This window comes from Gossypium hirsutum, chromosome D13 (assembly GCF_007990345.1).
Source record: "Gossypium hirsutum isolate 1008001.06 chromosome D13, Gossypium_hirsutum_v2.1, whole genome shotgun sequence".
Classification (NCBI taxonomy): Eukaryota; Viridiplantae; Streptophyta; class Magnoliopsida; order Malvales; family Malvaceae; genus Gossypium; species Gossypium hirsutum.
This window is the reverse complement of record NC_053449.1, coordinates 15847143-15864317: the sequence shown is the minus strand read 5'-3', so window position 1 is coordinate 15864317 and position 17175 is coordinate 15847143. Positions and strand designations below refer to the sequence as shown.

Here is a 17175-nt window from a genome sequence, read left to right as displayed (position 1 = left end):
TGAGGTCTAGAATTATTACCCATATAATTTATTTGCTCATTCTCTATGCTAAGACCGAAAGGTAAATATTCCGGATTACTTATTCCACCTCCATTTGCATCACATTGCATCACCGGATGTACCTGCGTAGAAACACATAAACCATCAATTTTCTTATTTAAAAGTTCTACCTAATTCGATAACATGGTGACTGCAGCTAAGTTAAAAACACCGGCTGCTTTCATCAGTTCGTCCTCATGACTTGCCACTAATAATTATTCAGTGACATCTCCTCTATAAATTCATAAGCCGCTTCAGTTGTTTTATTATTCAGAGTACAACTAGCTGCTGCATCAATTAACTGCCTAGTTGAGGGATTCAAACTGTTGTAGAAGGTTTGAACCTGTAGCTATAGAGGTAATCCATGGTAAGGGCACCATCTCAGTAAATCCTTATACCTCTCTCATGCATCATATAGGGTCTCTAAGTCGATCTGAATGAAGGAAGAGATATCATTCCTTAACTTGACTATCTTAGCCGGTAGGAAATACTTCAGTAGAAAATTCTTGGTCATTTGATCCCATGTAGTGATAGAACCTCGTGGCAAAAAATTCAACCACTGTTTAGCTTTGTTCCTCAATGAGAAAGGGAACAACCGTAGGCAAATGGCGCCGTCAGAAACGCCATTAATCTTGAAAGTATCGCAGATTTCAAAAAAATTGTCCAAGTGAGTATTTGGATCTTCGTCTTGCAAACCATCGAACTGAACAAATTTTTGTATCATCTGAATAGTGTTCGACTTCAGTTCGAAATTATTCACAGCAATAGTAGGTCTCACAATACTCAATTCATCCCCAGTTAAAGTGGGCTTGGCATAATCGTACATAGTACGAGGAACAGGATTTGAATTTGCAGAATTTGCAACAACCATAGGAGGCAACTGATTATTCTAATTATCACCCATCTCCTCAGTAATAATAATAATGCCCTCCTAATCGTCTATTATACTCTATCGACTCTGCCTTGCTTCTATACGATTTCTGCGAGCTATACTTTCAATCTTACTGTCAAATAATAATGTCCCGACGGGCTTCTTCTAGTCATAAACTAAAGGGATCTACCAGAAGCAAATAAAATAAAAATTATTAAACAAAAATTAAACTAAAAACAAAAATAAAATGCAATAAAAATAAATTGATAAATTAATAAAAATCAAGTGTTCCTAATATTTTAGCCCCCGGCAATGGCGCCAAAAACTTGATGGTCACTAAACTAACTATAATTACGACAAAGGCAAGCGCAACTATCGATCAATAGTATAGCCATGGTGAGTAGGGAATATCGTATCCACGAGGATTAAAAGTACTAGTAATTACCGTTTTCCTATTATTTAGCCGATAAAGTGAAGCAATAGTTTTTAATCTAAATTTACTAATCTAATTTCACTACGAACGCAACAGAGAATGGAATGGGAAAATAATCGAAGATAACCAATGAGAAAGACAATACCCAGGAAAGAATCCACCTAGACTTCACCTATTATTCTGAATCTAAATTAAACGATTTATTCACTTGTGTCTTGATACGTAGAAATCCCTAAATTAGGTTAATATCTCTTTCGAGAGTAAGAACAATTGACTCTAGGTTGATTAATTGAAATCTCTTTCTAATTAAAACCCCTATCCTCACATTAACTCGATCTATGGATTCTACTATTATATTTTACTTTAATCCAGTAGATTTATGTCGTCTTATTTCTAGGATTGCATGCAACTCCACTCAATTATGTTAGATCTACTCTTAAATAGGGGCTTTTGCTCCACTGAAATAAGCACATTAAACATGAATTAATATCCTAAAAATATTAAAACATGAAATAAGCATACATAAATGAGAACAAGAATCAAGTATTTATCGCATAAAAATAGAAATTAAATAATAAGATTCTTCACAGGTTTCATCCTCCCTAGGTATCTAGGGGATTTAGTTCATAATACTGAATAGAAACATCTCAAAGTTAGGATAACAACAAGACATAATGAAACTGAATAAAACTTCAAAGGAAATTAAATGGAGATCTTCGATCTTGAAGGAGATCCGCTTCTGAGTTTATTCCGATGGCGTTCTTCGAGTATTCTCTTCAATCTTCTCTGAGTGCCCCCTTAGATCTTCTTCTAATTGGTATTTATAGACTTTAGGATGTTCAGAAAGCCTAAAAATTGGGTTTTTCCTCTTATTTGGGAAGTAGGGTGCGATATTGATACGGGCTGGCACATGGGTGTGTGGCCAGCCCGTGTGGCTCACACGGGCATATGGCCAGCTCATGTGGAAATGCCTAGGCCGTGTGGATCCTGGAAACAACTCTATTTGTTCGATTTTGGCTCGTTTTTCGCTCCTTTCTCTCTCAAAGGCTCTCCTAAGTATAGAAACATGAATTTAAAGGATTAGGAGCATCAAATTCGCTAATTTATATAATTAATCATCCAAAAACGCATTAAGAATGAGATTAAAATATGTTACTTTTACAGCTTATCACTTATCCCTCAAAGACACAACCACAAACAGAACCCGATCCACAACCATGTCGAAACCAGACACCACATCACCCCTATTGTCCTTGAAACGCACCTTCTTGGTATTATAGTCTTCAACAAAAAGATGAGCATCACTTCCTTCCTCACTCTTGATTTTTTTTTATTCACCTAATATGTATTTTTTTTAAAACTATATTTTAAGGTTAACAATTTAATATTCATTAACTTTAATATGATAACATTAAAAGTTAATTCAATTAAGTAAAATCTTAAAATAAAGAAATAATTTATTTAAATTCAACTTTATATTTAATATATAAAAAGTTATAAAGAAAATACTTTAACAAAAGGCATGGAATAACTTTTAAAAAATTAAAGGGGAAGGATCAAAAGAGTAATTTATCCAAGTACTCAATTTGTAAACAAATGCTTCAAATAAAAGCTGTCATGTGTAAAAAAAACATTATAACGTGAAGATGATGATGAGTATTTTAACCTAATATATGATACCCGTAAATTTTTAACATTATTAACAAAAATATTTGAAAATTTACGTTAAATAACATTCACTACCTTCATCTTTTACATTTTCCAAAATAAGAATAGTTTTTTATTGAAAAAATGGATATCAACTAAAATTTGAATATAAATTAATCATTAATAAGTCATAATGATTAGAATATTATTTGGGGTAATTATATTTAACATTTCTTATGTAATGACCAATCTGTATTTGGATTTGAGAAAGTTATTTTTTTGGGAAAAGGAGGAAACGATGAAGCAAGTGGGCCAAATGGGGATTGCTCCAAAACCAGAAGCAATGAATCTGGATAATAATAATAATAATAATAATAAAAAGGAAAAGTATCCATCATAAATATATATATTCCCTGATTATGAAATTTCATTCATATCCATAATTATTACAATATATGGTGGTGGGCAATCGCAATGCCATGATTCTTCAAACAACCATCTCAGTACTATCCATCTATCTCTATATAGTTTTATTTGATATGCTTTATAATATCGAATTTCAAATGACACCAATTTAAAACCATTCACACTTCAAACAATTCAAACAAATATCCGTCTGAAAAATTCAACTCATAAATTCTAAACTACCGAATACTAAATAAACCCGAAGCTGATATCACACGCATGCATATCAACTATCAACTCAATTACAAATAACATAGCTTGCTAAACAATTTTCTCTCTTAAAAGAGATCATTATTGATTGAATGAATGTTTAAGTAGATAGGTGGTCGCTTTACTATGTAATGATATTATATTATGCACATCAATGTGTCGATCGACAAGGAAGATGGACCACTTTGCCAGCTTCATCTGTGGTGTTTTTCAGTAAGGGATAAGCTCCCAATTGTCTGTATATTTTGCAATCAAAGTGCCTTGAGTAAACCACTTCAAACTTGAAAGGCCCAGCTCCTATCTTTTCCTGGTTATATATAATTGGATTATCAAGGTACATGAATGTATTTTCCTATGTTGGAGTTCCCATAGTATGGAATTTATGTGTATTGGTTACTTAATTACTTATTCAATTTAACTGGAAGAGTTGATATACCTAAAAAGAAAAAAACACTTTGATGGCTGAATTTATATATAATAGATGAAGACAAGAGTAAGAGAATCACTTAATTGATACAATACTAATACTTTGATGGTTCAATTAGTATTCTTTTTTTTTAAGCAAAAACTTTTACAAGTACAAATATAATTACACGTACATGCCTAAGCAATTACAAAATAGGATCAAACTATTATAATGCACAAACGAAAGAAAAACAATAATGATTCGGACTAAAACACACAAATGCACAATTGCGCGGGATAGGATACAAACTTGGGTACTCAAGATCTAGAGCCTGAGCCTTTGCCAACCGTATCAAAGGCTTCATTTGCTAATTAAAATGTTTTGGAATTTCAACTTTGAGGATCAATCTAAAATTCAGGCCATAGTTAGAGGACGTCTTTTGGAAATAACCCTATAATAGAACTAATGAGTTCTTTAGAGGGATCAAGAGCTGAAAATGCAAAGCACTAGTTTAAGGTCAAACTCTTTTCAAAGTTTAGCTTCTGAAAAAAGCTTGAAAAACAATTCTACGTGTTGCCTCAACTAGATAAGCCATTATATATATGTGTGTATGTATCTGTATATCATTGTGTCTCTCCCCTTGACTCACTTTGTGCATGCTTAATAAAAAAAATTGTTGGAGGTGGAAACAGACCTAATTCATTGCAGGTAATGAAAAAGAAGAAAGAGAAAAAAAGGAAGGGGTAAGGAGAGTGATTGAGAGGAAATATTTTGGAATATCTAACTACTAAATTAAAGTTAAGCAATCTGCCCTTTTTATCTGCTAAATAAAGTGGGTGTTAGTTGCATTGGCTACGCTTTTAGAGACTCTACTACATAGGTGACTTTGATTATACCCAAAGCAACTTTTCAAAGCTTGAGGAGTTATTCCAAACTATATATTTAATTTGCTAAGTTTCGCACTTTATTGGCGAACACTAAAATCTCTTTTAGGGTTCTAAACCCAACTTTTAAGGGGACCATATATATATATATATTAAAAAAAGTGTAGAACATGCAGGAAAGTGTGTGGAAGTATAATATAGTATCATCCCTTTCAAAGTTTGCATATGGTTTTTTGCGGTTATAATTGTTCTATGAAGCAAATCAAACAGGCTTTAAGTCTACATCAGACTGTCTTATAATTAAAAAGTAGATTCTCATTATGCATCTGGTCTGATCTCTGGTGCAAGAGAGATAGATATCAAATGAAAATAAAAATTCTTTTTAATTTGTTTGTTACATAATGAGTAAGCTTTCAAGTAAGAATTGGGGTTGATGGTGATGATGACCATGGCATTGTTGTCTGATGGAGATTTAAAAATATATGTATTTGCTTGAGATTTTAGGTCATCAACAAAGGTAAATTGTTGAGGGATTCTAAAACCTCTCGGTCTCAGGTCCGTTGATAGAGTTATTGTATTTATTTGCTTCTAAAATAACAACTAAAAACAAGCTAAGGTTCCTTATATTTGTCCTTGGAGATCTTCAGATTTAGGATAATCTTAGCCCTATATATATATATATAATATATATATAGCTAATTAAGCTCACTGAGTTCTGGTTAGTTCAAGTTTAAACAACTCTTGGTGTTTTACCTAGTTTAGCTGATAGATTAAGGTAATAGCCACTAACTTCTTGATCTTGCTGAACTCCATGCTTAACTAAATCGGTTCATATATATGTGCGTATATACACGCACATATTCACCCCTAAGAGGTGACATTTAGTAAGTTTAAGATTCAAATTTCAACGTCTACAACCCTTCTTTTTAATTCCCAAGCTAAGATCCCAAAGGGGAAAAAAACTAATGAAGATCTAATTAGATGAGCTTAAGAGCCCAATCTGCAGATCCTGCAATGCCATTGTTACTGTTATGCAGGGCTCAACAAGGAAGATTTTTTAAAGTAATAGTTAAATTTTATGGGGGAAAAACTCAAGTTATATGGTTCCCAATAGAGGTGCAAGTACAAAACCAGTTCAAAGTCAGGTCTTTGGGGATTGGAGCTGCAATATTTGGCATTTATTGAACCTTTAATAAGATTCTTGATCACTGTAAATCATAGCAATTAACAGCAGTCTGCATATATTTTGGCAGATTTCAGTTCCAGGCTTTCCATTATATTTTATTCCTAAAATATTATAAAGTGATCACAAGGTATAATATTGAGAACCAGCAACATTTACTTCTATACTTCAAAAAAGGGAGGAAGGTATTGGATAGGCTAAACTAGGGGTTCACCAGTAATCATGGCAGCACAACAGGATCAATCCTCCATATGTCCCTGGCATATTCATGAATTGTACGGTCACTGCTGAACTTGTATGAGCCAGCTGTGTTCAAAATCGACATTTTTGTCCATCTCTGTTAAAAAAAAAGGAATGAATTAAATCACAAAAGGTAGCAATGCAAGTATGATGATAGAGAATACCAAGAAAGCAAATACACACTTAAAAGTATGCACGATAAAAACTTTCGAAGCTAGCTAGATAGTTTATACTGGAGAAGGTTTGGAACTATAGGGGTGAAGGGGCTTGGTATAATGATCAGTCAGTTATATATATGAGCTTCAAAGAGATCATACTAAGCAATAGTTGAACTACCTATGTACAAAGATCACTCCTCGAAAACATATGCAAGAGTTACCAAATGGTACTCACCTTTTGATCTCTATATGCCTCATCAACGTTGTCTTGGCACTCAATGTAACTGGGAAAGTCTTTTCCAACAAGGAAATAATCAGCACGACCGTACCCTTCATTTCCTTCCAAGGATCCCATCAGTTCTTCATAGTTGTAGGGACCAAAAACACCACTTCTTACATATGATTTCACCTCTTCAAACCTCGGGTCTGGCACAAACTGCAATAAGAGATCAAACAAAATATAAGAAAAGTGATTGCATAAAACCAAATTTTCATCTTTGCAAAAGAGAAAACCTAAGGGTTCACCTTTCCCTCCGCTCTTTCTTTCCTTAGCCCTGCGATTTCGTGAGCCTCTGCACCAAAGAGAAAGAAGTTATCTTCTCCAACCTCTTGCCTTATTTCAACATTAGCTCCATCTAAGGTTCCAATAAGGATGCAGCCATTCATTGCAAACTTCATATTGCTGGTTCCACTAGCCTCCATTCCGGCCGTACTAAACAATTGAAACAATGTGTTAGCCAGAGAGCTACATTAATCAGTAACAACCAACTGGTTTCCAGAAGTATATTGCAAATTAAACAATCTGCAGGGACTTATTATGCTTAAGTTGTATGTTATTCACAGTCATTGATTGAATTCAAAAGTAAGAACCTCACAGCCAATTCTAATGGGTTTGATTGAAGCTATGGGGTCTTTTAAGAACCCTTTTCCAAGCAATTACCATTTTTTGGAAGATGTCAGATGAAATCAAATACAAAGAAAAAAGTAAGGAGCTAAATATAACCTTATATGCTGAGACAGCTCACTACCGGGAATAAGCATTTCAGCCACACTTACATTGTAATCAGGAACAAAGACAACCTAACAAAAGAACAACATTAAGCTTAAAAGCATAATTTGCAAATAGGTATGAAAAACAATAAAGCTTATATAGTTACAAACAACATATATGACCAAAATGCAAAAGCAATTAACTCAAATAAAAAAAGAGTTCACCATATAAGATACCTTTAGAAGATCTCCTATTTCAGGATCATGGTTCACAGTAGCTCCAACATCTGTGATGAACTTCACTATCCTTTTGGCTTGTACATATGTAGCAAAAGCTTTTCCTCCAAATATGCATACCCGAGGAGCAAAGCTTGCTTTTCTTTCCTCATGGCTCATTTCTTTCATTTTCTTATAGCGGTAAACTATCCCCATAATGTTCAATAACTGCCGCTTGTATTCATGGATGCGCTTTACCTGCAATTACATCCCTTAGGTCTACTATTAATTCATAACTTATGAAGATAAGCCACAACTGTTATTGGGATAATTTCTTTTTCATCATTAAGGAGTTGTGTCCATCTTTAGATTTTAACAGAGTTTTTTGTATGCATGAACAATTTCCTGAGCTTGATAGCCAACTATTAACTGTACAATTTGAATGATTTGCAACTATGTTACCCGACCCTTCATTTTACTTAAAATATCAGCATTTGACACGTGTAGTTGTATCCCACACATATTCAGACATGGATATTGGGAAATCTAGCTATGACAGAGTGAAGACAAGAATTAGTATTAACTAGGAAGAATAACCTGCACATCGAACATTGCATCGGGATTGACAATGTAGCCAGTTTTCTCTCTGAGGAAAGATGCAACCTTAACCTTGTTTCTTTGTTTTGCTTCCCTCCATTCAGATTGAAGATCCTCATTATCAGCAAACTGTGGATAATGCTCATTAGTCCTTCTAACAATGTGCATAAAGCCAGTATAATGAAGGTTTAATGAAAAATATACAATATAATTATATATTCTTTCCTCAACTGTATGTATGTAAAGACTACCAACTGAATGAGAATATAACAGGACCAAAATGCACATCATTTCCCTTCTTAGCAAAAACTTTCTGGTAATAAAACTATATGGATTGGATACTATAGTTGATGAATTAAAACATTCGATCAAGTTTTGAGTTTGGATATACATACCTTACGAAGTGTGAGCAACTTCTCTGTATTTACAACCCAGTCTTCCGATCCAGTCCACTTTGTTATAATTTTACTCAAATCTGGATTGCAGAAGCGGATCCATCTTCTTGGTGTAACCCCATTTGTCTTGTTTTGAAATTTCTCAGGCCACATCTGCCACAAAGCAATATAAATGTATATCAGAAGTCCTAAAATAAAACCAATGATTCAGTATGTGAGAACACATTGAATGGGAAAGGACTGTTTCTGGATGGCAACCTCATAGAAATCATTGAAAACTTCATTTTTCACTATTTCACTATGAATCTCGGCAACACCATTCACTGCGTAGCCACCGGCAACACAGAGGTTAGCCATTCGGACCAACTTGGGAAGTTTTGGATCTGGCTCAATGATTGGTGGCACCTCATTTTTCTCCTCGATTTCCTCTTCCTCAAGTTCATCTTCCTCAGCTGTAGGTTCAGTTTCTTCATCAGAAACATCATCCTCTTCAGTTGATTCAATGGCCTCAACTGAACTTTTCTCTGGTTTAACAATCATTTCAACCACTGACTCAGGCAACTCAATGTTATCTAGAATTCTCATTTGTTTCAGTTTTTCTTGCAACAGATCCAGATCCTCGGTTCCATACTCGTCAATAATGGTTTGAACCAGCTTATACACCAAATACAAACAGATGTTAGGTTATACGAAAAAGAATATATGATCTTAAAGAAAAGGAGGAGAATTTCACAAGATTGCTTATAAGCTACCTCCTCATCAATCATTTTAATGATCTCAACATGTCGAGGAAGTAGTTTCTCCATCAGCTCCAGACTCCATTTCTCCAATGCCTCAGGTAGAACTGTATGGTTTGTGTATGCAACAGTTCTGGTGGAAAGGTCACCATTAATATAACTACAATCTACTACAACTAGAAGCCAGCTTAGTACTGCAGCTTATATTTCATTTATTTGCAAGGATGTAAGTCAATAACTACAAAGATTTATGATATGTAAGTCAAAGAGAGTAATTACCTTTGGGTGATATTCCAGGCTTGTTCCCAGCTCAAACCCTTGACATCAATCAATATTCGTATCAGCTCTGGAATGCAGAGTGTTGGGTGAGTATCATTCATTTGAACTGCAACCTTTTCAGGGAAAATTTCCCAATTCAAAAACTCTCCCGATCTTCTTTCGTAGCGTGCAATAATGTCCTGGAGAGAAGCTGAGCATAATGTATATTGCTGCTTCAGTCGAAGAGTCTTCCCCTCAAGTGACTCATCACCAGGGTATAATATGTAGCAAATCTGGTCGTTAAAAGAGATTATAGCATCATGTGAGAGATAGAATTACTATTTTTAACAATGAATGGATCAATTATGAAGAAAATTCCAGACTACTTTCAGTAGTGTAAACATGTTTTCAGAAGGCAGATTGAATATGTGATTCAAAGCACTCAAATTCAACGTGTAACGACTGGAATTTGGACATCTCCCCCATATCACCGTACTTACTGGAATTTGGCTGTCAGCTTACATATGCCTACATCAAAATTATTGTCCTCTTTGAATCCTGCAGGCGCTCAAAGCTTTGTTACCCTCCCTTGATTCCACCTAAAGACCTCTCCTTAAAAGGAAGGTGCACCTTCAAGTGAGAAAAGTTAAAGGGCTTGCTGGTGTCTAAAGAAGACAATTCCGTTGATGTAAGCATACTCAAGGTGACAACCGAATTTCGATACAGGCAGTGTGCAAGCCAGAGTTCCAAATCTCGGTCATCACACAATATCATTGTCCTGTTTCTCCCAAGACTACAAGAACTTCTTGGCTTTAAAGTGCATCAAAAGCATGAAGGAATGAATGAGTGTGAATTCAAACCTTTTCTGCATTATTCATTGCTGAATAAGCTTTGGCATGATCTCCAGCGTTGAAAGCACTTAAATCAAACTTTTCTGGTGCAACTTTAGTAGACCATAGTCGGAGGTTAATTGTAGTTTTAGTTTTATATCCTGGTATAGGGACATCATAAGCAACAGCAGTTATATCTTCTCCTCCAACCCATTCTTTGATTCCTTCAGGGCCTGAAATGACTTCACCATAAAATTTTACAGGGTATGACACATCATTTCTCACAATTTCCCATGGATTTCCCATCTGCATTGATAAGCAATAAATAATAATTAAGAAAACAAGAAAATGTCCTAACTAGACTCTTAAGATATGCCTGAAGTACCTTGTCCAAGACATATTCAGACCGATAATGGGATATGATACTCCAAATATATAGAAAATTTTGAGAACATTCGTGTTGGACACATAACTTTAATATAATTTTGTAATTAAAAGATACCTCAAGCCAATTTTCTGCAACTTCCTCCTGACCATCTTTTGTAATATACTGTTTAAACAATCCATATTTGTATCTAAGTCCATATCCCCAAGCAGGGTAATTTAATGTTGCTAAGGAGTCCAAAAAGCAGGAAGCTAAACGTCCTAAGCCACCGTTGCCAAGTGCAGCATCTGGTTCCTGGTCAGCAAGAAACTGAAAACTTCAGTAACTCAAATAAAGCAAAAATGTGCAAAGCATAATGAATTTGCTTGAAAGGAATTCACCATTAAGTAAAACATGTAAAGGTTTTGTTTCCCTTTACTGATTACAGTTGCCAGGTCTTTCTTGGATAATTAAATTTCCCATTTTAAGCAAGTTCATTACTTTTTTCAACCTTCCGGTCTTAATTATGCTAAATATAAGTGTTTTTAAAATCATGAAGGATCTAACCTCCCTAGCTACATCCTCCAAATTGTGTCCCAGTTTCTTCAAAGCTTCTGCATAGGCTCCTGTAAGCTCTAAGTTACCAATGGCATTCAGCAAAGCTCTACCCTGCATCAATGGTGACTGGGAATATTTAACAAACATTTGGCCAAGTAATTTGGTTCCAAAAACCAAATAAATATCAGGAAAAAGTGGACAAATTTAAGGCCAAATTAACCTGTAGATACTCCATAGAAAGATAATATGCTTGCTTCACATTGATTTTCTCATAGTAAGCATATGTAGCATTCCAGTTTATAATAAGCGAATCACGGACGCTTTCGGCTGTTGCTTTGAACGCCTTGGGGAGCTCGAAATGGTCCGGCGCAAATGAGGGTGTGAACTCAGAATGGTATTTAATACTTGATGCAATGGATGCAGAATCTGGAACAAATGTATCTAAAGAAGCTGCAAATCACATCAACATATCACATTAATGATTCAAATGACCAAACAAAAAGATCAATAAAACACCATGATCAACATATTTAGGGGGTTTTGAGATCCATTAGTGGAAAGAAGTGAAAAACAAAGATAAAAAGAGGACCCTAAAAGCCACTTTAGCATTATATATTAGGGAATTCTTGAACCAAGTAATCTAGGGTACAAAACCCTTCAAGCCTCCATTACGAAACTATTCAAAACCTTCCCTTCACTGCCTACTAATAGGTTTATAAAGAGAAAAATACTATGAAATTGCATTAAGTGACTAAAAAGTGAAAGTAACCTTCTTCAGTGATTTGACCTTCTTCTTTGAGGTCCTGCCTTTGGTCACTGGCAACACTTTTGATAATGAATTTTCTCCTTGAAAAAGTAAAGCTTGAACCTTTTTTTAGGAAGAACAAATTTGGGTTCCTTGCTTTATAGTTAAAACAAATGAAGGTGGAGTGAAAACTGGTTGCAGAGAAAGGTAGAGACGCCATTGTTCCTGGTTTTCTTTATTAGTTTCCACCAATCACTACCTTTCCCTTCAGTTCAGAAAGAGTAAGAATGTTTCTATGATATTTAAAAAAAAAGAACAAATGAGTGAAAGAGAGAGTGTTGCTTTTGTCGTCTTATCTTCATTTTGGCGCTTCATCATCATCATCATCATCCTTATCTCAATTTCTCATGTTATAAACGAGGGAAATTAACACTATAGTTATATCGTGTTCTTGAAATTAACGGATGCCATTTTGCTTAATGAAGTGTTATTTAGATTTGTAGTAACTCTCTTGTTTGTTAGTGAAATGGGTGTCATTAACATCTTGTTTGCAGTCAAAAGCATTTGATAAAAGTAATAATGATGCCATTAATGGAGATTATAGCATGTTTCAAACCAGATATTTCTGACCAAATAAAAAAATCAAAGATTGCGTTGGAGGTTAATTGTTAAGGAGGATGAGGTAACCAAATTAAATTAAGACCGTTGGAAGAGGGGAAAACAGGAGATTTTGGTCACATAGGAGAAGTTGAAGCATGTTTGGTTGTTGAAAGGGCAGAGAGGGAGGGACCATCCTAAGTAGAGGCCATGGCTTGTCGTTATATTAGATATTTTGCAGCAAAGAGGAAAAAATGTGATGCTTTTAAATAGAAACTTTATGAAAATTCTAGTCAAGCCAACCCCAAAATTTTTAGCTTTTACCAAAATTTCTCACATAATCTATTCCTATTCACCCTATTTATTTAAATGATTTAAATTTTTACACAAATATGTGTTTAAAGATTTAGTCGAAAATGTGGTTAATTTAAACTCATGGATTAAATTGTAAAAAATTAATTGTTATAGATTTTTAATTAGGGAAAGACTTGAAGACTTAAATAGCAATTATCCTAAGGACTAAAATGGCTAGTAGACCAATTCAAAATGGATGATAGTGGGATCTGATGTTAACTATCATTAGCATAGGTTAATTAAATATTAGAGTTTAATTAATCATGATTAAGTAAACTAATTAAGATTAACTAAAATTAATCTTAGTATATAAGTAAAACTTAGTGGGAAAAGATGACAAAAGTCATCATATTCTTCCCAAATGCCACCATCCACCATTGTTATGTTAAGAAGAAAAGCTTCAAAACTGAAGTAACATTCGATCAACATTACAAGTAAGTTTTTAGCCATTTTTTTATAGATTTTTTTTATCATGAGAGCTTGATTGAGGTAACCCGTATATCAATTTGTTTAATTAGTGAGATTTTGATAAGTTACCATTGTTGAGAATTGGATGAATTAGGTATGAAATTGATAGAAATTAAGCTTAGGTTATGAAAATGACTAAATTGTACAGCTTAACAAACTTGATTGTTAGCTTGTTTACATCAGGGACCAAATTTAATAAAAAGAAAACCTATTATGAAATTATGGTAGAAATAGAAAGTATAAAGTCTTTAATGAATAGCTGTGAAATCAGATTTCAATTTAAAGCTTTAGACTGAAAGTTGTGCTTGTCTTGGTTTTAAGGGCTAAATTGAATAAATTACAAAATATGCATGAATTGATATTTGGTTGTAAATTGATTGGAAATTGATAGTGTGTTATATTTTGACTGCCCATAACTGACATCAACGTGAAACCTTTGGAAAGGAAAGGAAAAGCGAAAGTTGTTAACTAGTGACACAAGACCATGGTTTGTACTTTTTATAATTCGAGATAGAATTAATTGTTTGCATATATATGTTAGTTGAATGAGAGCATGTCAAGGTGAGTATGCCTTGATGATATGAAATGTTATGTTGAGTTTTGGTATGGATTATCAGGATAGGTGACTAAAATGAAAAATGACATTAAATACTTGAATTGTGATATGTGATATAGAAATTGAAATGAAATATGTTATATAATATGAAATATATGTATTTGATGATGAAATGAGATTGTAATTATGAAAATGATATGAGATCTAATGTGGACTGAATTGCAAAATGAAATTGAACATTAGTACCTATTAGTTGTTTGAGTTGTGTCGAATATAGTTGGCATGTCATAGGTAGGGGTATTCAAACGGTTAACCGATCGATTAACCGATTCGAACTAGTATTAACCGAATTAGCCAAAATTTTTGTTGGAAAATAATTGTTGAGTGATGAATGGTAAATTGATGCTCAAATTAAACAATTGTATCACTTGATATTGCATTTTTTCACACAGTTGTATCTTTTGAACAATTGTATCTCTTGGTTTAATATTGCAGTTTTTTTCATTCATTGTCTCTAGTCACTTATATCTATTAATTTTTCAACAAAACTCTTAATGAATCGGTCTAAATCTCTTCATTCATTTTGTCTCCTCTATATAAAGCCAAGTTAGGAGATTTCAAAAACAAATCATCAAAAACCATCAATACTAAAAATTCTTTCTAAATTCATTTCTCCTGGTGATAGAGAAAGGTAAGATTGTGCTCAATTGATCACTGTTGTTGTGCTACTACTGTGATCGTTTGTTGTTATATCCTAGGAGACAGACGTCCAATGTTACTCAAAGCACCAAGTAGAGGTCGAATCTGTCTTAAGGAAATTGTTCATACAGGCCTCAACAAAATTCTTTTTCTAATTTTCAACTCTGTCCGATTACAGGTATTCTATTATGCTACTGCTACTGCATTGTATTGCATTATCATTGTTATTGACATATTAATACTACATACGATATTATATTTTCTTACAATCTTAAGAAAAAAATATTTGTTATAGTTTTAATCTAAGACGTATAGGTTACCATCGTAACTTATTTAAGATTGGTTATTTAAGATTGGTTTATGCTTCTATTTCGAATTTTAATTTATTTATAGATTCTAGTTCTTCATTCCAATTACAAAAAAAAATGTCTCATACGTCAAACAACTCATCCAATTCAAAGGATGAGGCGATTGTCATTGCTTAGACTCAGGTTGCGAGCCAAAAATTACCTGTGACTATAAGTTACAATGAAAAGCCTGCAAAATTCATCAGAGAGAATTTTAAAACATGAAAATAGAAAAATTTGTTCCATTTGACCATGTTGAATATGATAAAATTTCTGAAGGATGATCCTCCTATTTTTAGAGAGGATGAGGAAGATGCTATTACCGCCTTCAACATTGTCAAAGCATGAAACAACTCTGATTTCTTATGTCGTAACTACATTTTGAACAGTTTATCTGATGAACTTTATGAAGTATATAGTATCAAGAAAAAGACTAAGGAATTATGGGAATCGATGGACCATAAATACAAAACTAAAGATGTTGGTGCTAAGAAATTCTTAGTTGCCAAGTTCTTAAACTTTGTAATAGTTTATTCTAAAGCTGTTGTAAATCAGGTGCAGGAATTCCAACTAATCATTCATGGTATTCTTATAGAAAGGATGGATATAAGTGTGATGGTCACTAAAATAACTATAAATACGATAAAGGCAGGTGCACCTATCGAACAATAGTATAGCTATGGTGAGTAGAGAATATTGTATCCACGAGGACTAAAAGTATTAGTAGTTATCGTTTTTCTATTATTTAGCTGACAATTTTGAGTGATGTGTTTTAATCTAAATTTGTTAAACTAATTTAACTAAGAACGCAACAAAAAATGATTCAAAGAAATAAAGGAATATTAACCAGTGAGATAGACAATACCCAAGAATAAATCCACCTAAACTTCACCTATTATTATGAATCTAAATTAAATGATTTATTCACTTGTGTCTTGATCCGTAGAAATCCCTAAATTATGTTAATATCTCTTTCGTGAGTAAGAACAACTGACTCTAGGTTGATTAATTGAAATTTCTTTCTAATTAAAACCTCTATCGTCGTATTAACTCGATCTATGGATTCCCCTATTAGATTTGACTCTAATCCGGTAGATTTATGTCATCCTATTTCTAGGATTGCATGAAACTCCACTCAATTATGCTGGATCTACTTTTAAACAGAGACTTTTGCTCCATTGAATTAAGCACATTAAATATGAATTAATATCCCAGAAATATTAAAAAAAAAAGAAATAAGCATACATAATTGAAAACAAGAATAAAGTATTTATCGCGTAAAAACAGAAATTAAATAAAAGGATTCATCATAAGTTTCATCCTCCCTAGATAGTTAGGGAATTAGTTCATAAACATCTCAAAGTTAGAATAAACACAAGACATAAAAAAAACTCATAAAAACTTTGAAAGAAATTAAAATGAGATCTTCGATCTTGATGGAGATCCACTTCCGAGTTGATTCTAATGGCGTTCTTCGAGTGTTTTCTTCTATCCTCTTTGATGGCTCCCTTATGTCTTCTTCTAATTGGTATTTATAGACTTTAGAATGCTTAGAAAGCCTAAAAGTTATGTTTTTCTGAGTATTGGGGAAGCAGGGTGCGAAATCAACACGGGCTGGCACATGGGTGTGTATCTAGCCCGTGTGGCACACAATTTTGGCTCATTTTTCGCTCTTTTCGCTCCCAAATTCTCTCCTAAGTATAGAAACATGAATTTAAAGGATTAAGAGCATCAAATTCACTAATTTGCATAATTAATCATCCAAGAACACATTAAGAATGAGATTAAAATATGTTACTTTTATAGCTTATCAAAGTGAATCCTTTCAGGTGACAATCATTATTGAAAAACTTTCCCCTACTTGAAATGACTTTAAGATCTATCATAAGCATAAGAGAAATGAAATGATAGTGGGAGATCTAATTGTC

General features: G+C 33.6%; 1 protein-coding gene and 1 non-coding gene across 2 annotated transcripts; one reads left to right on the top strand and one right to left on the bottom strand.

The window, feature by feature from the left end:
* Positions 1-398: 398 nt before the first annotated feature.
* LOC121225872 (small nucleolar RNA R71) lies at positions 399-505 on the top strand. Its single transcript, XR_005923775.1, has one exon. It is a non-coding gene; the product is annotated as a small nucleolar RNA R71 (small nucleolar RNA).
* Positions 506-6111: 5606 nt separating this feature from the next.
* Positions 6112-12994, bottom strand: LOC107893924 (alpha-1,4 glucan phosphorylase L-2 isozyme, chloroplastic/amyloplastic). The gene is made up of 15 exons (XM_016819070.2): positions 12251-12994; positions 11702-11931; positions 11491-11592; positions 11062-11238; positions 10590-10865; positions 9751-10022; positions 9487-9604; positions 8993-9388; positions 8735-8887; positions 8340-8468; positions 7764-8000; positions 7540-7616; positions 7062-7248; positions 6772-6972; positions 6112-6475 (listed from the first exon to the last, which is right to left on the bottom strand). The coding sequence occupies exons 1-15, from the start codon at positions 12444-12446 to the stop codon at positions 6359-6361; spliced, it is 2868 nt and encodes a 955-aa protein (XP_016674559.2). The 5' UTR covers positions 12447-12994; the 3' UTR covers positions 6112-6358.
* Between the last annotated feature and the right edge of the window lie 4181 nt (positions 12995-17175).